Source organism: Hemitrygon akajei, chromosome 7 (genome assembly GCF_048418815.1).
Source record: "Hemitrygon akajei chromosome 7, sHemAka1.3, whole genome shotgun sequence".
In the NCBI taxonomy this organism is placed as follows: Eukaryota; Metazoa; Chordata; class Chondrichthyes; order Myliobatiformes; family Dasyatidae; genus Hemitrygon; species Hemitrygon akajei.
The window spans coordinates 39,245,892-39,269,405 of NC_133130.1; the positions used below are offsets into that span (position 1 = coordinate 39,245,892).

General features: G+C 39.3%; 1 protein-coding gene across 2 annotated transcripts in view; it reads right to left on the reverse strand.

Moving 5' to 3' along the window:
* Positions 1 to 2,362: 2,362 nt before the first annotated feature.
* srbd1 (S1 RNA binding domain 1) overlaps positions 2,363 to 23,514 on the reverse strand; it is a 293,464-nt gene continuing 272,312 nt past the window's right edge. For both annotated transcript variants that reach the window (XM_073050686.1, XM_073050685.1), the window contains exons 21-22: positions 11,281 to 11,465; positions 2,363 to 3,244 (exon numbers count right to left, since the gene is read on the reverse strand). In XM_073050686.1, coding sequence (XP_072906787.1) covers positions 2,955 to 3,244; positions 11,281 to 11,465 — 475 coding nt within the window. In that variant the 3' untranslated portion in view covers positions 2,363 to 2,954. The remainder of the gene's footprint in view (positions 3,245 to 11,280; positions 11,466 to 23,514) is intronic.

Below are 23,514 nucleotides of genomic sequence, written 5' to 3' on the forward strand. Positions count from 1 at the left end.
GTTCATAATGCTTCAGTTGTTCTCGTCACAATCCTATATAGATAGATAGATAGATAGATAGATACTTTATTCATCCCCATGGGGAAATTCAACTTTTTTCATAACTTTTTTCAATTGTCATAAAGGATTTTTATTCTTGCACTCAGATCCTCTTTCAATAAGGGTCTACATTCCTATATGCCTATTTCATATGTATTTTGACAGTATGATATTTTGGATTAAAACCGACAAAATTGCTGGAAAGAATCACCGATCTATTAATTCTACAATGGCGATCCAGAAGTATTTTTACTTTCCCCCACAAACAAATAAACAAAATTATTGTTTGGAGTCCATCTGTTTTTAAAAGTATTCATCCTTAACAGTTAAATCCTGCAGCAATGTTTTACTTCAGGTACTACCTTGTGGATAAACTTGTTTTATTATAAGGTGTGTTATTCATTGATTTTAGAATAGCTAAGATCTAAATGAAATTAGATTTCAAATAAATCAAATCTTAAAGATTTCATATAAATCAAAAATTTAGATTCTAAAAACTATTTTGGCAGTTACTGTATTGAAAAGTGTTTACCTTACAAAATGATCAGAATGCTGATTTGAAGTACTAAAGTTATATTTCTTTTTCAGTACAGCAAAGAAAGAAGATAAACTTCCTTGTAACGACTTCCCATGAGAAATAGGGCACATAATGAAAATTATGGACACAATTTTAACTAAAAATTTTCAATAAATCTTTGCTATGCATTCAATCTATAAGTGAATGTGATGTAGGTGATGCTCAGGTGCTGAAATAAATCATAATCTTACAATCAGAGGTGTTTAATAAGATAAAAAGCTCTTGCTCTAAATTGGTATGATGCAAAGAAATGTAAAATGTGATTCAAATCATAGCTGGGCAAGTTTGTTTCCTGAAATAAAGTAATTTTTAAAGAATGCCTCCATGAATCTGTAAAGCATTGAGCATCTACCAATTACATATCTCATCCATCGAGTGTGAAGAAAGAAAAAAAACTGCTAGAGCTACAAAAACTTGCACACAGTTGTCAATAAACTGGGAAACATCTTGAATCTGAAAAGCCTGTGAATAAGCAAACATTACACCTGGAGTCATTCATTTTTGGAACTATTTTCACCGCTCATTGGAACTGATTTTGGTTATGTCAAAATAATTGTGATGTGCTTAATAAACCAATCCAAGATATTCAGGAGAATACTGTTTCTTGAACCAGTTCAGTTTGCATTTAGAACATAGAACACCATGGCACAGTACAGGAACTTCAGCCAATGATGTTGTGCTGACCTTTTAACCTACTCTAAAACTGCTCCTTCCATCTTACATACTGCTCCATTTTTCCATCATCCATATGCCTATCTAAGAGTTTGTAGAAGCTCCTAACGTGTCTGTCTCTACGCCATCCCTAGTAAGGCACTTTCACACTTTGATCACACTCTGTGTGAAAAAATATACCTTTCATATTCTCCATATACTTTCCTTCAATCACCTTAAAATTATGCTCTTTGTATTTACCAGTTCTGCTCTGGGGAAAAAATTTCTAGCTATCCATTTGAAATATGCCCCACTTATCATCTTGTATTCCTCTATCAAATCGCCTATTACCTTTCTTTGCTCCAAAGAGAAAAGCCCTAGTCTGCTGAACTTATCTTAATAAGACATGCTCTCTAAACCAAATAGCACCCAAGTAAATCCCCTCTACATCCTTCCTATAATGAGCCAACCAGAACTGAACACAAATTTATAAGTGTGGTCTGACCAGGGTTTTACAGAGCTGGAGCATTACCTCACTGTTCTTGAACTCTATCCTCTGATTAATGAAGACCAACACATCAAACATCATTAACCACCCCATCATTTGCATGGCAACTCTGATGGATCAATGGATGCACACCCCAAGGGTTCTCTGTTCCTCCACACTGCTAAAAATCCTGCCATTAACCTTGTATTCTGCCTTCAAATTTGACCTGCCAAAGGAAACCACTTCACACTTCTCTGGGTTGAATTTCATCTGCCATTTCTCAGCCCATCTCTGCATCCTGTCAATGTCCCCTTGTAACCTACAACAATCTTCTGCACTAACTAGAACTCCACCAACCTTTGTATCATCTGCAAACTAACTAACCCACCCTTCCTCTTCCAACTCGTTTATAAAAATCACAAAGAGCAGGGGTCCCGTAATAGATCCCTGTGGATTACTCCAGGAAGAATATGCTGCATTCACAACCACCCTCTGCCTTCTATAGGCAAGCCAATTCTGAATTGATAGATTCTTGATCCAGCTTAGAGCAGCGGCAACCATTTGGTTGCATCTAAAAGTTTTTTTATTGTCAAGTATCAATAAAGCAATAAAGATCTGGATGATTTATTTTGAGTGATTTTGAAATGTATCAAATTCCAGAAAAAAATATTAGACAACAGAATCCCTTTGAAGAATCATCAATTACAAAGTTAGGTTCATAGATATGACTTTGTTAAGTTTGAACTTCTTTAAAAAATAAATTCTAAATTTGGCAATAAAAATTCCCATGCAGAAGATTAAATGCACTTCTTAAGAGTGTACTGCTATCAATTTGGAATTCCTCAGAATCAACCATGGAACTTATTAATTGGTCAATCCCAAGATAATTCAGTGGATGCTGCAGCCTTAAATTCCAACTGGCAAATGGGCAGTGAATTACATGTGCAGTCTGACCCCTTACTATGACTAATTCCTCTTCAGCTGCCAAATGCAAAGGGTACATTCTGCTTCTGAAATGCTGCAAAGTGTAAGAAAAATAAACACAATCAGTGAGGTGATGATATAATGTGAAATATAGTATAAAATATGCAATACATCCCACATCAACAGGGAACAATTTTGAATTTCAGATGCTGCCATGTAAGTTGAGAGAGAAAAAAAGACACATCTAAGAAGTTGATCAAAGTCTTCCTTTTTTTTTTACAAAACACGTATGAGATCCAATGAAATACGGTTTCGTTCACGGTCAACCTCCATTACTTTAACTTCCACCCTTTCCCCAGGGCCAAGGCCTAGGCTTCGACGTCTTTTAGACGCAGGTAACTTAGCTGCCGTAATGTAGCGAATAGGGATCAGACCAGATCTACCGACACCAATGTCCACAAAGACCCCAAAAAGAGTAGCATTTTCCACTCTTCCAGTCAGAACAGTTCCGTTTTTCAAGTCATCAATGGAGACAATGTTTCTTTTAAAATCATGTTGATCAAATCCTGCACAGGAACATAAAGTAAGGCATATTAGCAACAATTTCAATACTTGCTCAAAATGTACATTTTATGTCACTATAAAAACTGAAAAGGAAAGGCATATCGAAATGGAAAGTTTTTTTATAGGTTGATGGCTTTCTGGTCAGTTTGCTCTTTAGGTGGTTACTATGTAATAAAATGCAGTTTGTAAATCTCCATCTCCCTCATTACATACCCTGACACTGAATATTTAAACATTATGTACAAACAGAGGAAAAAGGAAAGTACTCTGTAGATATATTTTACTGAGTTCTGATGAGTCATGAGTTGTCAGTATATCACCGTGGTAAGTGAAACTGATAAACTAGTAAATTGCTCTATTACTTCTACCAAGAATCAGTCTTACCCTGCATCCTGTACATAAGGATTAATTAATTACAATGGTGCATGAGGTAGTACAAGGGAAACCAGTAATAGAATGGGTATAAAGTGTACCGGTATAGAATGGGCAGAGCTGGCAGACAGTAAGCTGTCAGGCACCGTTCTATGTAGGTGTGCAGCCACGCAGAAACGGAAATGCTCCCACGCACATAGCCTTTGTTCCCGTGCCCCTAAAATTTTCTTTTATATAATATTAATATAAAGCACCACACAGTTTTCAGGCCATGTAAAAATTTCCTGCTCAGGTTGTTCCATGCAACTGTGTAAAAAAAAGAGGGAACATTGGAGACAGTTTGTGATGTAGATTACGAGGTCAAGAGTCCATTTTATAAAGTCAAGTCACTTTTATTGTCATTTCAATCATAACTGCTGGTACAGTACACAGTAAAAATGAGACAATGTTTTTCAGGACCATGGTGCTACATGAAACAATACAAAAACTACACTGAACTACGTAAAACAACACCAAAACTACACTAGACTACAGACCTACCCAGGACTGCATAAAGTGCACAAAACAGTGCAGGCATTGCAATAAATAATAAACAAGACAATAGGCACAGTAGAGGGCAGTAAGTTGGTGTCAGTCCAGACTCTGGGTATTGAGGAGTCTGATGGCTTGGGGGAAGAAACTGTTACATAGTCTGGTCGTGAGAGCGGAAATGCTTTGGAGCCTTTTCACAGATGGCAGGAGGGAGAAGAGTTTGTATGAGGGATGTGTGGGGTCCTTCATAATGCTGTTTGCTTTGCGGATGCAGGTGTAGTGTAAATGTCTGTAATGGCGGAAAGAGAAACCTCGATGATCTTCTCAGCTGACCACACTATCCGCTGCAGGGTCTTGTGATCCGAGATGGTGCAATTTCCGAACCAGGCAGTGACGCAGCTGCTCAGGATGCTCTCAATACAACCCCTGTAGAATGTGATGAGGATAGGGGGTGGGAGATGGACTTCCCTCAGCTTTCGCAGAAAGTAGAGACGCTGCTGGGCTTTCTTTGCTATGGAGCTGGTGAGGGATCAGGTGAGATTCTCCGCCGGGTGAACACCAAGAAATTTTGTGTTCTTAACGATCTCTACCGAGGAGCTATTAAATGTTCAGTGGGGAGTGGTCATTCCATGCCCTCCTGAAGTCAACAACCATCTCTTTTGTTTTGTTCACATTCAGAGACAGGTTGTTGGCTCTGCGCCAGTCCATTAGCCGCTGCACCTCCTCTCTGTATGTTGACTCATCATTCTTGCTGACGAGACCCACCACGGTTGTGTCTTCGGCGGATTTGATGATGTGTTTCGAGCTGTGTGTTGCAGCACAGTCGTGGGTCAGCAGAGTGAACAGCAGTGGACTGAGCACGCAACCCTGGGGAGCCCCTGTGCTCAGTGTGATGGTGTTGGAGATGCTGCTCCCGAACCGGACTGACTGAGGTCTCCCAGTCAGGAAGTCTAGGATCCAGTTGCAGAGGGAGGTGTTCAGGCCCAATAGGCTCAGCTTTCCAATCAGTTTCTGAGGGATGATGGTGTTGAATGCTGAACTGAAGTCTATGAACAGCATTTGAACGTACGTGTCTTTTTTGTCCAGGTGGGTTAGGGCCAGGTGGAGGGTGTTGGCAATGGTGACGTCTGTTGAATGGCTGGGACAGTACGCGGACTGCAGGGGGTCCAGTGAGGGGGGCAGCAGGGTCTTGATATGCCTCACGACGAGTCTCTCGAAACACTTCATGATGATGGATGTAAGTGCAACGGGACAGTAGTCATTTAGGCAGGACACTGAAGACTTCTTCGGCACGGGGACGATGGTGGCGGCCTTGAAGCACATTGGAACAACGGCGCTGCTCAGGGAGATGTTGAAGATGTCAGTGAGAACATCTGCTAGCTGATCTGCACATCCTCTAAGCACTCTGCCAGGAATATTGTCTGGTCCAGCAGCCTTCCATGGGTTGACCCTGCACAGGGTTCTTCTCACATCGGCCACGGTGAGACACAGCACCTGGTCATTTGGAGGAGGGGTGGACTTCCTCGCCGTCACTTCATTTTCTGCCTCAAAACGAGCGTAGAAGTTGTTCAGCACATCTGGAAGGGAGGCATCACTCGCACAGTCAGGTGATGTTGTCCTGTAGTTGGTGATGTCCTGAATGCCCTTCCACATGCGCCGTGTGTCACCGCTGTCCTGGAAGTAACTGTGGATTCGCTGGGCGTGTGCACGCTTTGCCCCTCAGATGGCTCGGGACAGTTTGGCCCTCGCAGTTGTTATGGCTGCCTTGTCGCCTGCTCTGAAGGCGGAGTCATGGGTCCTCAGCAGCGTGCGCACTTCCGCTGTCATCCATGGCTTCTGGTTGGAGCGTGTAGTGATGGTCTTGGACAGAGTTACGTCATCAATGCACTTGCTGATGTAGCTGGTCACTGATGCTGTGTACTCCTCTAAGTTGGTGGAGTCGCCATCGGTTGCAGCCTCCCTGAACATGTGCCAGTTAGTGTGCTCAAAGCAGTCTTGAAGAGCAGAGATGGTTCCTGCTGGCCAGGTTTTCACCTGCTTCTGAACTGGTCTGGAGCACCAGACGAGTGGTCTGTATGCTGGGATTAGCATAACAGAGATGTGGTCTGAGTAACTGAGGTGGGGGCGGGGCTCCGCCCAGTATGCGTCAGGAATGTTTGTGCAAACAAGTTTGCACTTGTGCAAAGTGCTGGAGGAACTCAGCAAGTCAGGCAGCACCTATGGAAAGGAATAGAGTCAACGTTTTAGGCCGAGGCCCTTCATTAGGACTAGAAAGGACGGGGGGAGGGGGGGGGAAGTCAGATTCAGAAAGTGGGAGGAGAGGAAGGATTACAAGCTGTAAAGTGATAGATGAAAGAGATAAAGGGCTAAAGAAAAAGGAATCTGAGGAGAGTGAACCAAGGAAGAAAAGGGAGGAGGGGATGGTCAGGTGAGAAGGAGTAAAAGGGGAGCCCAAATGAGGAATGGAATAAGTGAGAAGAGGAGTAGAAATTATCTGAAGTTAGAGAAATTGATCTTCATACATCAGGATGGAGGCTAGCCAGAAAGAATATGAGATGTTGCTCCTTTTTCCTGAGTGGCCTCAGCACCGAGTCATGGTGAGGTGGTCATGGACCGACATGTCAGAATGGGGATGAGAAGCAGGATTAAGATAGGTGGATACCGGGAAAACTTGCCCTTTGTGGCAGACGAAATGAAGGTGCTTGTCGAAGTGGTCCCCTTCTCCACAACACTTCTCACCGATGTAGAAGAGGCCACACCAGGATCACTGGATATAGTCGATCCCGACAGACTCACAGATGAAGTGTTGTCTTAGCTGAGAGGACAGTATTCGGCCCTGAATCGTGGTGAGGGAGAAAGTGCAGGGGCTGGACAGAAGTTACAGGTGTCTGTTAAACTGAAAGATCTGCTGCAGGGTAAAAGTACAACATTCCTTGCATTATTCTTTGAGGAAAGGACACCAACTTACAGTACAGAGCAAATGGATATAGTATCAGGCAGTTTGTTTTAATTATGCTGGCTGATGAACACATGTAGGTGAAGACCCCAGTGGCAAGACCCCCCACCCCCCCATATTTTGGATTTAGTTGTGCTATTTTAATTATTTGATTATATTTACTCAAGCCAGCAGATTTTAACATTTCGTTCCAAAGGTGGAGTTGCTTTACACTCAAATATCATCCCACATAATATGTTGAATCTACTCTTATGGTCTTTCAGCCAAGCAGTAGAAGCACTGCCAATGAGATGAAATGAAATTAAGCAAAATATAACCTTGTTAAATATTAACGTACAAGTGTTCTTGCAGAAATTAGATATGGGAGGGAAGCACAAACGAAAGCAACTCACCAGCAGCAGATTAAAGACAACATGTTGCCCTCTGCATTCCCACCTGTGCTTCTTCTCATATCCTTGCATGAAATTACTCCACAATAAGTACTGAAGTGCACTCAAAAAGAGACTGCCAGGTAGCTTTGTTTTGCGGAGCGTGAAAATGTAGAGAATGGGGAAATAAACATAATCATAGCACTTCAATTAATAAACCTTTGAAGATAGCACACAGTAATTTGGTGAGGTAAGGGAAACTGATATTAAAATCAAAGTAGCATTTGACTTGGAGTAATATCTTGCATGAAGAACCATGGGTGTGATTGTTGGAGGGCAATCAACCCAACATCAGCACTTTATTGCAGGATTTCCTCAGGGCAGACTCCTAGTCCCAATCTACTATTTCACTACACATTCCCTGTCTATCATAAGATCGGAAGTGGGGCTGCTTGCCAATGATCACACATTTCATAATCTTGCAGAATATGATGTAGCCCATACCTGCATGTAGCAAGCTCCAGACAACAGCCAAGCATGGGCTGGCATCATTTTCATATCGCTACTGTGTCAGGCAATGATCATCTCAAATAGGGGAGATCCTAGTCACTCCTTTAGGGCATTCCACCAATTTATCCTCGATGTGTCTTTGCTTTTGCTTACGTGAATGAGTTAAAAGAATGGAGGATGATTAATAATTTACAACTGGAAAAGCCCTTATACCAGACTGAACTTGGACAACCAGCTTTTTTACTATCCAACCAGATAATGTTCTCAGCAGTTAACTCTTTAAGAGTTGGTTTAGTGGACTGGTGGCTGAAGTGTATAGGCTTATAGTTTACAGATATAGATGAAAACTTAGATTTAGACACTCAGGTATATATTCAGAGTCAGCAGACATAACTTTAAAATGCCTGTAAACAATAAGGAACACAAGTTTTGTAAGGAAAACTGGACAGAGAATGCAGGAGCAAAGTGACTCTGGGATTTCTTTATAGATCTCAATAATAATAATAACAACAACTTTATTTATAGAGCACCTTCCATACATTAAGATGCAGGCTTAAAGTGCTTTACATAGATTGTAATGATAAATCAATATAATCATAAAAATGAGACAAAAATGAAAAATAATAAGACAAGCATTATATAGAGCAAAATGCAATCGAATATACCAAACTATATAAATGTAATCAACCTCAACAGGTATTATGTAATCCTATAATAAGGCCAAATTTAAAAAGTAGGTTTTCAGGAGTGTTTTGAAACTTTCCGCAGTACTAGCCTGGCATATTATCAGTCGCAAAAGCATATGGTGCATGAGAGCAAAAGGCCACATCACCACTTTTTATATACTAAGTTCTAAGAACACTGAGCAAACCAGTATTTGCAGACTAAACATTACAATTAGAGATATAAGGGGATAGACACTTCAAAATAAATGGCGGAGCTACATTTTTTTAATACATATATAAAAAAATTAACAATATTTTAAACTTGATCCTAAAGGACACAGGCAGCCAAAACCAGCGAGATGCGCTCAGATATTCTTTTTATTTGGTTAAGATTCTTGCGGCCGCATTTTGAACAAGCTGCAGCTGATTTATATCTTTCTTAAGCAGTCCTGAAATGACATAACAGTAGTCTAATCGGCTAAACACATAAGTGTGTATCAATGTGACTGGAAAAGCAGATGAAGCTTTTAGAAAAGTATGAAGTGTTATGAATTGAGACAGTGAATACAAAAGCAAAGAAATAACGCAATAACTGTGAACAGTTGGTTCGACCTCAGTGAAGAGTTTTGTGCATTGCAATTCTAGAAGGCATTCAATAAGGCGCTGCACCTTATCCATAAGGTAAAGATGCATGGAGTTGAGGGTTATGTATTAGTATGGATAGAGGATTGGTTATCCAACAGAAGGCAGAAAGTTGGAATTAATGGGTGCTTCTCTGAATGGCAATCAGTTGTCAGTGGAGAGCTACAGGGGTCTGTGCTCGACCCGCAACTGATCACGATATACATTAATGATTTCAGAACTAAGAGCAGCATATTAGAAACTTCAATGACACTAAACTGAGTTGAAAAGCAAATTTGCAGCAGATGCAGGGAGTCTGCAGAGAGATATTGATAGGTTAAGCTAGTGGGCAATGTTCTGGCAGAGGGTGCATAATGCGGGTAAATGTGAAGTCACTCACACTGTAAGGAAAAATAGAGGATCAGATCGTTATTTAAATAGTGAAAGACTGCAACATGCTGTTGTGCAAAGGGAATTAGGAGTGCTGTGCATGAATTGCAAAAGGTTAGTTTTCAAGTGTAACAGGTTGTCATGAAGCCAAATGCAATGTAGGCCTTCATTACAAGAGAGATTGAATTTAAGAGCAGGGAGTTTATGCTGCAACTGAACAGTGTACTGGTGAGGACACATCTGGAGTACTGCATGCAGTTTGAGAAAATATATTCTGGCTTTGGAAATGGTGCAGAGGAGGTTCACCAAATTGATTCTAGAGATGAGTGGGCTGGTTACACTTTGAGGAGAGATTAAGTTGTTTCGGACTGTAGTCACTGGAATTCAGAAAAATGCAAATGGATCTTATCAAAACATAAAAATTATTATACAGGTAGATAAGATAGAGGCAGGAAAGTTGTTTCAACTGGTAGTTGAGGCTAGAACTAGGGGACATAGCCTTCAGATTTGGGGGAGGAGATTTAGACAGAGACGGGAAAGAACTGTTTTTCTCTACCCAGCAAGCCTGTAAAGGTTATTTAATACATAGTTAGATAGATGTTTGCATATTAGGGGAATTAAGAGTTTTTTTTTGCATATTTATGCATATTTTTGCATAGTATTTTTGCTACTTGTAATGAAAGAAATAAGGAATCCTTTTCCAAGATTAATTTGTTCCACTGTTTTCCTTGGATCTTTTTGCATTAGGCCACAGAGTAAGCCTTGCTCATTATGGCACAAGGTGAATACTGCTTGAGATGGATAAAAGGGGGAAACATATCAAGCAGATTGAGATTTAAAACCAAGAAACATTGTGTGGCTGTTAGTATCCCATTATTACCAATGCAAGCAGGCAATAGTGGTAAATTTGTGATTACAGCTTCTACAAAAGATATCTTGATAATAATAAAAAAGGCTGATGAAATTTTGATGTCCCCTTTGATCCTCACCAGTTCTTATTTATGCTCCATACAAAACATGTTATCTAGATTCACCACAGCATGGTATGGGAACTACCCAAGAAACTACACAGAGTTGTAGACATAGCTTTGAACATCACAAAAACCAGCCTCCCCTTCATGGACTCAGTCTATAATTTGCCAGCATAATCAAAAACCCTACTCACCCCGCATATTCCTTCTCCTCCTCCTTCCCATTGGACAGAGGACATAAGCCTGAAACGTGTATCACCAGGCCCAATGACAGTTTCTATTGTGCTGTTATAAGACTATTGGATGGTTCTCCAGTGTGATAAGATGAACTCTTGACCTTACAGTCTATCTTATGTCAACCTTGTGCCTTATTATCCACCTGAAATACACTTTCTGTGGTTGTAAGACTTTATCCTGCACTCTGTTATTGTTTTGCCTTGTATGGCCCCAATGCACCATTGTAATGAATTATCTGTATGGTTAGTATGCAAGACAAGTTTGTTACTGTACCTTAGCACACGTGACAATAATAAACCAAGTTACAAATTTAAATTTACCAATTATTTTGCATCTCTATATAAGTTCAGATATTTACAAGTAGAAATAATTCCCATCATTATTGGCCAACCCAAGACTGTTGCTGGAAGTCATTACCTGCTCTGATGTCATAGTCACGAGGCTGTTTCAATCCATCAATAATCATCTGGAGTGTTGGCACTGTTGTATCAAGTTGTTGAGCTAAAGTATCTATTGAATTGCTTTTCAATGCTGTGTTCACACTGTTCTGCATAGCATGGCTTCCAATGTCAGATAAATTTCCACCAATGAAGGACAAGAAGCTGGAATCGTCAAAAGGAAAGTAAGTAAACCAGAATAAAATTGAATACTGATGTTGTAGAAAGCCTGATGGAAAAGCTCAGCAATTTAGCAAAGTGCATCCTCTCCAATACAATTAATGTTTTATGAGTGGCAATCTGAGGACAAATATGTCATATGATAGTCACCAATAGAATTCTAATATCTCACCACACAAAATCAACTATGAAAATAATCTGAAAGAATTTAGTAACACAATATACTTTGTTTAAAAAACAGTCACTGATTATGAAATAAATCTAAGAAATAGTTAGCTGGATTAAAAGGCTAGACATAGAAACAGAAAATAGTACTAAGTACAAATGCTCAGATCCATGACTATAAGACCTTCTGAACCTTAACTTCCTAGTCTTCAAATGTATTGTCTTATACGGGGTTTTTTTCCCTCTACGTACCCTCATTGTTGGAATAATTTCTTTTGGTCTTGTGTTCTTTCCCAGTGTTCTTTCCGTAGAACCTACTGAATTTACATATCCACACCTATGTCTACTATGCAAATATACCTGACTACACTCCTTTTCATTAACTTTTCAAACTTGATGTTCTGCACAATCTTGCCTTGCTATTTGACTGCATGTTGGTCTTTAGTGACAACAGGGATACCGGGGACTTTGAACATCAACATATTCCAAATACCTCATCGTTTAAAAAAATAAGCAATAATTATCATTTTGTTACCAGACAGTCTCATAATTTTCTAACATTATACTCTTTCTAGCATGTTGCTGTCCTTTCACTTAGCTGGTCTATATTTCCTTAATGCCTGGGCATTGTTTGTATCCCACTTTGTTCTATATTATAAGAAAAATTTGAAATGTGATTTTACTCATATAGACTATCAGTCCCAATTGCTGTAGAACACCACTAATCATAAATGGTTAAATTTGAGAAGGAACCCACTTTATTTTAATATATTCCCAACCCAAAGTATGATATGTATGTGCTCTAACTTAATTATGTCTTGGGCTTGATTGACAGCCTTCAGAAAATCCATAAGTACCACATCCTCTGGTTCTCCTCAACATGTATCTATATAAAATCTCAAAAAATCCATTTAATCACTGACACTGCTCAGTCATTTCATTAACTTCTAATTTGATACAACATAATGATTTCATTAATTTGATACAACATTAATTATTGCACATTTCAGTATTTTCCAAAAATTATCATCAGGTTTACATGCAAGTTTTCACTTTCTCCTTTCTTAAATATAAGAAACATATTTGGAAAACTTCAACCACAGGATCCATTGAGCATTCATGGAATTTTGGAAGACTATACCCAAAATATCTATATTTCCCCATAGCCATTTCTTTCAAACCCATGGAATGTGGATCAGATCCCGACAGTTTACAAACCCGTTAGCTTTTTGATTAACCTAACTTAGCTTTTTATTGGACTTTTGGTTCTACAGCACACCACATGAACAACAGTACCCTCACCAATCCTAGCTGCTTCCTCTTCTGTAACTTTTAAATAGATTGTGCTCAGTTCCCTTAATTAATCAGTTTTCTTCCAAGTGATTATTACCGTAGATTCCGGATTATAAGCCGCTACTTTTTCCCCACATTTTGAACAGCTTTGAACACTGCGGCCTTTAATCCGGAGCGGCTAATACATGATTTTTTTCATGCCGCCAAAAACATTTTGCCTCGTAACAGTAGACCAATAAAATTGATGAGTAGTTCACAGAGGTCCAATGAAATTGTACGATAAATCAAGCGCACTTTCACAATTAAATTATTGTAAATCAGTCATTTGTACTCACTCTCATCAACATGGAAAACACTCGAAGAAAAGCATTGTGCTGCCTTTATGGCAGTTATTTAGTTTATAATATTTTCGCTTAGTAATTCATTTGTTAGTAATTTCTAAGTTAGAAGTGTTTTAACTATATTTGTTTTCTGTACTACATCGCGGGATGCTATGATGTCACACCCGGTTTCGCCGTGTCTTGTGGGAAAAATGCCGTTTGCGATAAACGGGAAGGAGGGGGCGAGCGGCGGAGCGGCATTAGATCTGAGCGAACGCTGCTTTTAAGTTAAAGGCGATCAATAACTTTTTCTGGTAGGCTGCAGTATATATATTTTTTACCAGTCGTTAGGAGATATTGGAATGTTGTTCAGTAAAAAAGTATACGCAACCTATATTTAAAAGTAGCCGCGTTACAGGCACGGTTCGAAAAAAGCATTTGCAATATGTATTTGTTTATGTTACCATACGGATTTAATTAAAAGTTAAAAAATCCTCACGTGTAATATCTTTCTGTGTAAATATCTCATATTACAACGTGGGACACCTGCGGCCGAAAATCCGGTGCGGCCTGTACAAGTAAAAAATTGATTTTCTTTCTAAAATTAGAGCCAGCGGCTTTTAATCAGGTGCGCTCTGTAGTCCGGAATCTACGGTAATCAAATTACAGATCAATGTTTCTAAAAGCTTTCCCACAACTGAGGTTGCACACTAATCAAGTTTGCATGTTGATTTTATTATTAAAATACCTACTATTAGATATTTTCAAAGTTCAAAGCAAATTTATTATCAAAGTACATATATGTCACTTTCGACAACTCTGATATTAATTTTCTTGCAGGCATACTCAATAAATATATAATCAAATAACAACCGTATCAGAATCAATGAAAGAGAATGCCTGACTTTCGCATTCAACCAGACTGCAGAAGACAACTGTGCACATAAAAAAAGAAAAGATAAAAAAAAGATATAATAATTATTATTTTTATTATGGGTTTCACCACCTAAGTTACAGAGAAAGGTTGAACAGGTTGAGGGGGACTTGACAGAGGTATTTAAAATTATGAGGGGTATAGATAGAGTTGATGTGGATAGGCTTTTTCCATTGAGAGTAGGGGAGATTCAAACAAGAGGACATGATTTGAGAGTTGGGGGCAAAAGTTTAAGGGTAACACGAGGGGGAATTTCTTTACTCCAAGAGAAACGAGCTTTGTGGAACGAGCTTTCAGTAGAAGTGGTACAAGCAGGTTCGATATTGTCATTTAAAAACAAATTGGATAGGTATATGGACAGGAAAGGAATGGAGGGTTATGGGCTGTGTGCAGGTCGGTGGGACTAGGTAAGCGTACGGCTCGGACTAGAAGGGCCGAGATGGCCTGTTTCCATGCTGTAATTGTTATATGGTTAATAAATAAATAAGCAGTAAATATCAAGATCTTCAATTTCTTTTTGCAACCCCAGTCAGTCCAGGAGCTTCATGAGTGCAGGTGCACGACAAGGCTGTGTGCTTAGCCTCCTGCTTTACACTTTACACTCAAGACTCTGTGGCTGATCACAGCTCTAATGCCATAATCAAGTTTGCTGATGACACCACTGTTGTAGGCTGAATCAAAGGTAGTTAGTGATAAATCAGCATATAGGAGGAAGATTGAAAATCCGGCTGAGATGTGCCATAACAACCTCTTAGTCAATGTCAGCAAGACCAAGAAACTGATTATAGACTTCAGGATAAGGAAACAAGAGGTCTGTAAGCCAGTCCTTATTGGAGGCTCAGAGGTGGTGGTGGTGGGTGGGGGGGGGGGGGGGTTAGTAACTTTAAATTCCTTGGTGTTATTATTTTGGAGGACCTTATGAAGAAAGCACGGCTGTGCCTCTATTTCTTTAGGAGTTTGCAAGGATTTGGCATGACATCTAAAACTTTAACAAACTTCTATAGGTATGCAGCGGAGAGTATATTGACTGGCTGTGTCACAGCTCGGTATGGAAACACCAATGCCCGTGATTGGAAAATCCTACAAAAAGTAGTGGATATTGCCCAGTCCATCACGGGTAAAGCCCTCCCCACATTTGAGCGCACCTACACATTGTCACAGGAAAGCAGCATCCAACATCAGGGATCCCCACTGCCCAGGACGTGCTCTCTTTTCGCTGTTGCCATCAGAGAGGACTCACACCACCAGGTTCATTAGCTGTTTTTACCCCTCAACCATCAGGCCCTTGAAGCAAAGGCATCACTGAAATGCTCCCACAACCTAAGGGTTCACTTTCATGTTCTTGATAATTATTGCTTATTTATTTATTATTATTATTTCTTTCTTTTTGTGTTTGTACAGTTTGTTGTCTTTTGCACACTGGAAGAATGCCCAAGTTGGTGCAGTCTTCATTTATTCTATTATGGTTATTATTCTACTATGGATTTATTGAGTATGCATCCTCTCCAATACAATTAATGTTTTATGAGTGGCAATCTGAGGACAAATATGTCATATGATAGTCACCAATAGAATTCTAATATCTCACCACACAAAATCAACTATGAAAATAATCTGAAAGAATTTAGTAACACAATATACTTTGTTTAAAAAACAGTCACTGATTATGAAATAAATCTAAGAAATAGTTAGCTGGATTAAAAGGCTAGACATAGAAACAGAAAATAGTACTAAGTACAAATGCTCAGATCCATGACTATAAGACCTTCTGAACCTTAACTTCCTAGTCTTCAAATGTATTGTCTTATACGGGGTTTTTTTCCCTCTACGTACCCTCATTGTTGGAATAATTTCTTTTGGTCTTGTGTTCTTTCCCAGTGTTCTTTCCGTAGAACCTACTGAATTTACATATCCACACCTATGTCTACTATGCAAATATACCTGACTACACTCCTTTTCATTAACTTTTCAAACTTGATGTTCTGCACAATCTTGCCTTGCTATTTGACTGCATGTTGGTCTTTAGTGACAACAGGGATACCGGGGACTTTGAACATCAACATATTCCAAATACCTCATCGTTTAAAAAAATAAGCAATAATTATCATTTTGTTACCAGACAGTCTCATAATTTTCTAACATTATACTCTTTCTAGCATGTTGCTGTCCTTTCACTTAGCTGGTCTATATTTCCTTAATGCCTGGGCATTGTTTGTATCCCACTTTGTTCTATATTATAAGAAAAATTTGAAATGTGATTTTACTCATATAGACTATCAGTCCCAATTGCTGTAGAACACCACTAATCATAAATGGTTAAATTTGAGAAGGAACCCACTTTATTTTAATATATTCCCAACCCAAAGTATGATATGTATGTGCTCTAACTTAATTATGTCTTGGGCTTGATTGACAGCCTTCAGAAAATCCATAAGTACCACATCCTCTGGTTCTCCTCAACATGTATCTATATAAAATCTCAAAAAATCCATTTAATCACTGACACTGCTCAGTCATTTCATTAACTTCTAATTTGATACAACATAATGATTTCATTAATTTGATACAACATTAATTATTGCACATTTCAGTATTTTCCAAAAATTATCATCAGGTTTACATGCAAGTTTTCACTTTCTCCTTTCTTAAATATAAGAAACATATTTGGAAAACTTCAACCACAGGATCCATTGAGCATTCATGGAATTTTGGAAGACTATACCCAAAATATCTATATTTCCCCATAGCCATTTCTTTCAAACCCATGGAATGTGGATCAGATCCCGACAGTTTACAAACCCGTTAGCTTTTTGATTAACCTAACTTAGCTTTTTATTGGACTTTTGGTTCTACAGCACACCACATGAACAACAGTACCCTCACCAATCCTAGCTGCTTCCTCTTCTGTAACTTTTAAATAGATTGTGCTCAGTTCCCTTAATTAATCAGTTTTCTTCCAAGTGATTATTACCGTAGATTCCGGATTATAAGCCGCTACTTTTTCCCCACATTTTGAACAGCTTTGAACACTGCGGCCTTTAATCCGGAGCGGCTAATACATGATTTTTTTCATGCCGCCAAAAACATTTTGCCTCGTAACAGTAGACCAATAAAATTGATGAGTAGTTCACAGAGGTCCAATGAAATTGTACGATAAATCAAGCGCACTTTCACAATTAAATTATTGTAAATCAGTCATTTGTACTCACTCTCATCAACATGGAAAACACTCGAAGAAAAGCATTGTGCTGCCTTTATGGCAGTTATTTAGTTTATAATATTTTCGCTTAGTAATTCATTTGTTAGTAATTTCTAAGTTAGAAGTGTTTTAACTATATTTGTTTTCTGTACTACATCGCGGGATGCTATGATGTCACACCCGGTTTCGCCGTGTCTTGTGGGAAAAATGCCGTTTGCGATAAACGGGAAGGAGGGGGCGAGCGGCGGAGCGGCATTAGATCTGAGCGAACGCTGCTTTTAAGTTAAAGGCGATCAATAACTTTTTCTGGTAGGCTGCAGTATATATATTTTTTACCAGTCGTTAGGAGATATTGGAATGTTGTTCAGTAAAAAAGTATACGCAACCTATATTTAAAAGTAGCCGCGTTACAGGCACGGTTCGAAAAAAGCATTTGCAATATGTATTTGTTTATGTTACCATACGGATTTAATTAAAAGTTAAAAAATCCTCACGTGTAATATCTTTCTGTGTAAATATCTCATATTACAACGTGGGACACCTGCGGCCGAAAATCCGGTGCGGCCTGTACAAGTAAAAAATTGATTTTCTTTCTAAAATTAGAGCCAGCGGCTTTTAATCAGGTGCGCTCTGTAGTCCGGAATCTACGGTAATCAAATTACAGATCAATGTTTCTAAAAGCTTTCCCACAACTGAGGTTGCACACTAATCAAGTTTGCATGTTGATTTTATTATTAAAATACCTACTATTAGATATTTTCAAAGTTCAAAGCAAATTTATTATCAAAGTACATATATGTCACTTTCGACAACTCTGATATTAATTTTCTTGCAGGCATACTCAATAAATATATAATCAAATAACAACCGTATCAGAATCAATGAAAGAGAATGCCTGACTTTCGCATTCAACCAGACTGCAGAAGACAACTGTGCACATAAAAAAAGAAAAGATAAAAAAAAGATATAATAATTATTATTTTTATTATGGGTTTCACCACCTAAGTTACAGAGAAAGGTTGAACAGGTTGAGGGGGACTTGACAGAGGTATTTAAAATTATGAGGGGTATAGATAGAGTTGATGTGGATAGGCTTTTTCCATTGAGAGTAGGGGAGATTCAAACAAGAGGACATGATTTGAGAGTTGGGGGCAAAAGTTTAAGGGTAACACGAGGGGGAATTTCTTTACTCCAAGAGAAACGAGCTTTGTGGAACGAGCTTTCAGTAGAAGTGGTACAAGCAGGTTCGATATTGTCATTTAAAAACAAATTGGATAGGTATATGGACAGGAAAGGAATGGAGGGTTATGGGCTGTGTGCAGGTCGGTGGGACTAGGTAAGCGTACGGCTCGGACTAGAAGGGCCGAGATGGCCTGTTTCCATGCTGTAATTGTTATATGGTTAATAAATAAATAAGCAGTAAATATCAAGATCTTCAATTTCTTTTTGCAACCCCAGTCAGTCCAGGAGCTTCATGAGTGCAGGTGCACGACAAGGCTGTGTGCTTAGCCTCCTGCTTTACACTTTACACTCAAGACTCTGTGGCTGATCACAGCTCTAATGCCATAATCAAGTTTGCTGATGACACCACTGTTGTAGGCTGAATCAAAGGTAGTTAGTGATAAATCAGCATATAGGAGGAAGATTGAAAATCCGGCTGAGATGTGCCATAACAACCTCTTAGTCAATGTCAGCAAGACCAAGAAACTGATTATAGACTTCAGGATAAGGAAACAAGAGGTCTGTAAGCCAGTCCTTATTGGAGGCTCAGAGGTGGTGGTGGTGGGTGGGGGGGGGGGGGGGTTAGTAACTTTAAATTCCTTGGTGTTATTATTTTGGAGGACCTTATGAAGAAAGCACGGCTGTGCCTCTATTTCTTTAGGAGTTTGCAAGGATTTGGCATGACATCTAAAACTTTAACAAACTTCTATAGGTATGCAGCGGAGAGTATATTGACTGGCTGTGTCACAGCTCGGTATGGAAACACCAATGCCCGTGATTGGAAAATCCTACAAAAAGTAGTGGATATTGCCCAGTCCATCACGGGTAAAGCCCTCCCCACATTTGAGCGCACCTACACATTGTCACAGGAAAGCAGCATCCAACATCAGGGATCCCCACTGCCCAGGACGTGCTCTCTTTTCGCTGTTGCCATCAGAGAGGACTCACACCACCAGGTTCATTAGCTGTTTTTACCCCTCAACCATCAGGCCCTTGAAGCAAAGGCATCACTGAAATGCTCCCACAACCTAAGGGTTCACTTTCATGTTCTTGATAATTATTGCTTATTTATTTATTATTATTATTTCTTTCTTTTTGTGTTTGTACAGTTTGTTGTCTTTTGCACACTGGAAGAATGCCCAAGTTGGTGCAGTCTTCATTTATTCTATTATGGTTATTATTCTACTATGGATTTATTGAGTATGCCTGCAAAAAATGAATCCCAGAGTTGTATATGGTGACATAAATGTACTTTGATAATAAATTTACTTTTGAGTTGCTAACTGCAGGCACTGATTGACCCCACCAGCATGATCTGTGACAGGTCACAGCTGGTCTGAACGATGAAGCACATAGCACAAGCAAACTGAAAAGCTGTGAAACAAGTAATTTCCTAAAGAAAGAAATACCTAGCCAAAGATTATTTTGTAGTGCACTGTCTTCAATTCAATTAAATAAAAGCAAATTGATAAGTAGTAGAAGTTTACATTCTTTCTTTTCTGATAGCGTCACCAGACATACAATGCTCAGATTCAAAGCTATCAAACAGCTTCAAGGGTCAGCTGGTCACCAGGAAAAGTATGAATAGCCATTAATTACTCTTAACTCTCTGTGTAAAGTGAATAGGAAAATGCTTCCCCACAAACATTTTGTTCCAAGTCAAATAAAAAAAATCATTCATATGCTAAAATCATAAAAACGATACATAACTGTGTTCTTATGAACCACATTTCCACTAAACGTGCAACTTTTTAGTTAATTAGAAGAGCACTGCAGTACAGTTGATTAACCTTTTCACATTCAATGTCACCTGCATTACAACAATAAATTTGCTGTCTTTGTGGACCAATGTCAGCTACATTGGTCAGCTAAATGCCTTTACACCACTATTTTCCAATTTTTTTTCAATGATTATTTAACAAAAATTTAGAAAATTAACCTTACTTTTTATAATGTTTCTATATCTGATTCCACCACATCAATGGAACAAGTAAAATATAATCTTAGCATATTAACTTATTTTACATGTTTCTCACAAAAGATAACCTAATCTTGGTTTGTTGCAAAAACAGCATTTCAGTCTTAAATGTTATCCACAAAACCATTTCCAGAAAAGTTGGGATATTTTCCAAAATGCAATAAAAACAAAAATCTGTGATATGTTAATTCACGCGAACCTTTATTTAACTGCCATAAGTACAAAGAAAAGATTTTCAATATTTTTACTGACCAACTTAATTGTATTTTGTAAATATACACAAATTTAGAATTTGATGGCTGCAACACACTCAACAAAAGTTGGGACAGAGGCATGTTTACCATTGTGTTACATCACCTTTCCTTTTAATAACACTTCTTAATTGTTTTGGAACTGAGGATACTAATTGTAGTAGATTTGCAATTGGAAATTTTGTCCATTCTTGCTTGATATAAGACTTCAGCTGCTCAGCAGTCCGTGGTCTCCGTTGTCTGATTCTCCTCTTCATGATGCGCCATACATTTTCAATAGGAGATAGATCTGGACTGGCAGTAGGCCAGTCAAGCACACACGCTCTGTGTCTACAAAGCCACGCTGTTGTAGCCCGTGCAGAATGTGGTCTGGCATTGTCCTGCTGAAATAAGCATGGACGTCCCGGGAAGAGACGTCGCCTTGATGGCAACATATGTCTCTCTAAAATCCTAATATACGCCTCAGAGTCAATGGTACCTTCACATACATGCAACTCACCCATGCCGTGGGCACTGATGCACCCCCATACCATCACAGATGCTGGATTTTGCACCTTTCACTGATAACAATCAGGATGGTCGTTTTCATCTTTGGCACAGAGAACTCGACGCCCGTTTTTTCCGAAAACTATCTGAAATGTGGACTCATCTGACCACAGCACACGGTTCCACCGTCTTTTGGTCCATCTGAGATGAGCTCGGGCCCAGAGAACTCGCCGGCGTTTCTGCATAGAGTTGATGTATGGCTTCCTCCTTGCGTAATACAGTTTCAAGTTGCATTTCTGGATGCAGCGACGGACTGTGTTAAGTGACAATGGTCTTCAGAAGTACTCCCGAGCCCAGGTGGCTATAATTGTCACAGTAGCATGACGGTTTCTTAGGCAGTGCCGCCTGAGGGCTCGAAGATCACGCGCATTCAACAGTGGTTTCCGACCTTGCCCTTTACACACTGAGATGTCTCTGAATCTTTTCACAATATTATGTACTGTAGATGTGGAAAGACCTAAATTCTCTGCAATCTTGTGTTGGGAAATGTTCCTTTTGAACTGACTAACAATTCTCTCATGAATTTTGGCACAAAGGGGTGAGCCACGACCCATCCTTGCTTGCAAAGACTGAGCCTTTGATGGACACTACTTTTATACCAGTTATGATACCTCACCTGCTACCAATTAGCCTGCTTAATGTGGAGTCTTCCAAACCGGTGTTACTTGAATATTCTATGCACTTTTCAATCTTATTTTAACTTTTGTTGAGTGTGTTGCAGCCATCAAATTTGTAAACAGCATACCCATTTTTCCAAGTAGGGCACATTCATGTTATTATCTCTTTAATTCAGAGGTTCTCAACCTGAGGTCCACAGACCCCCTCGGGTCTAGAGGTCCATGGCATAAGAAAGGTTGGGAATTAATTAATCAATGCACTGAAGAAAATGGAGACTGTTGTCATTTTAAAGTATTTATTTCACCTGGACAACGCAAACACCTACATCAGGATGCTGTTCATCGACTATAGCTCAGCATTTAATACCATCATTCCCACAATCCTGATTGAGAAGTTGCAGAACCTGGGCCTTTGTACCTCCCTCTGTAATTGGATCCTCAACTTACTAATTGGAAGACCACAGTCTGTGCAGATTGGTGATAACATATCCACTTCGCTGATGATCAAAACCAGCGCACCTCAGGGGTGTGTGCTTAGCCCACTGCTCTACTCTCTGTATACACGACTGTGCGGCTAGGCATAGCTCAAATACTATCTACAAATTTGCTGATGATACAACCATTGTTGGTAGAATCTCAGGTGGTGACAAGAGGATGTACAGGAGTGAGATATGCCAACTAGTAGAATGTTGCCACAGCAACAACCTGGTACTCAACATCAGTAAGATGAAAGTGCTGATTGTGGACTTCAGGAAGGGTAAGATGAAGGAACATATACCAATCCTCATAGAGGGATCAGAAGTGGAGAGAGTGAGCAGCTTCAAGTTTCTGGGTGTCAAGATCTCTGAGGATCTAACCTGGTCCCAACATATTGATGTAGTCATAAAGAAGGCAAGACAGTGGCTATATTATATTAGGAGTTTGAAGTGATTTGGCATGTCAACAAATACACTCAATAATTTCTATAGTTGTACCGTGGAGAGCATTCTGATAGGCTGCATCACTGTCTGGTACGGAGGGGCTACTGCACAGGACGGAAAGAGGCTGCAGAAGGTTGTATACCTCGTCAGCTCCATCTTGGGCACTAGCCTACAAAGTACTCAGGACATCTTTAGGGAGCAGTGTCTCAGAAAGGCAGTGTCCATTATTAAAGATGTCCAGCACCGAGGGCATGCCCTTTTCTCACTGTTACCATCAGGTAGGAGATACAGAAGCCTGAAGGCACACACTTAGTGATTCAGGAACAGCTTCTTCCCCTCTGCCATCTGATTCCTAAATGGACATTGAAGCTTTGGACACTACCTCACTATTTTTAATATACAGTATTTCTGTTTTTGCACATTTTTGACTAATCTATTCAAAATACACAATTGATTTACTTGTTTATTATTATGTTTTATTTTATTTATTAGTATTATTTTTTTCTCTCTCTGCTAGGTTATGTATTGCATTGAACTGCTGCTGCTAAGTTAACAAATTTCATATCACAAGCCGGTGATAATAAACCTGA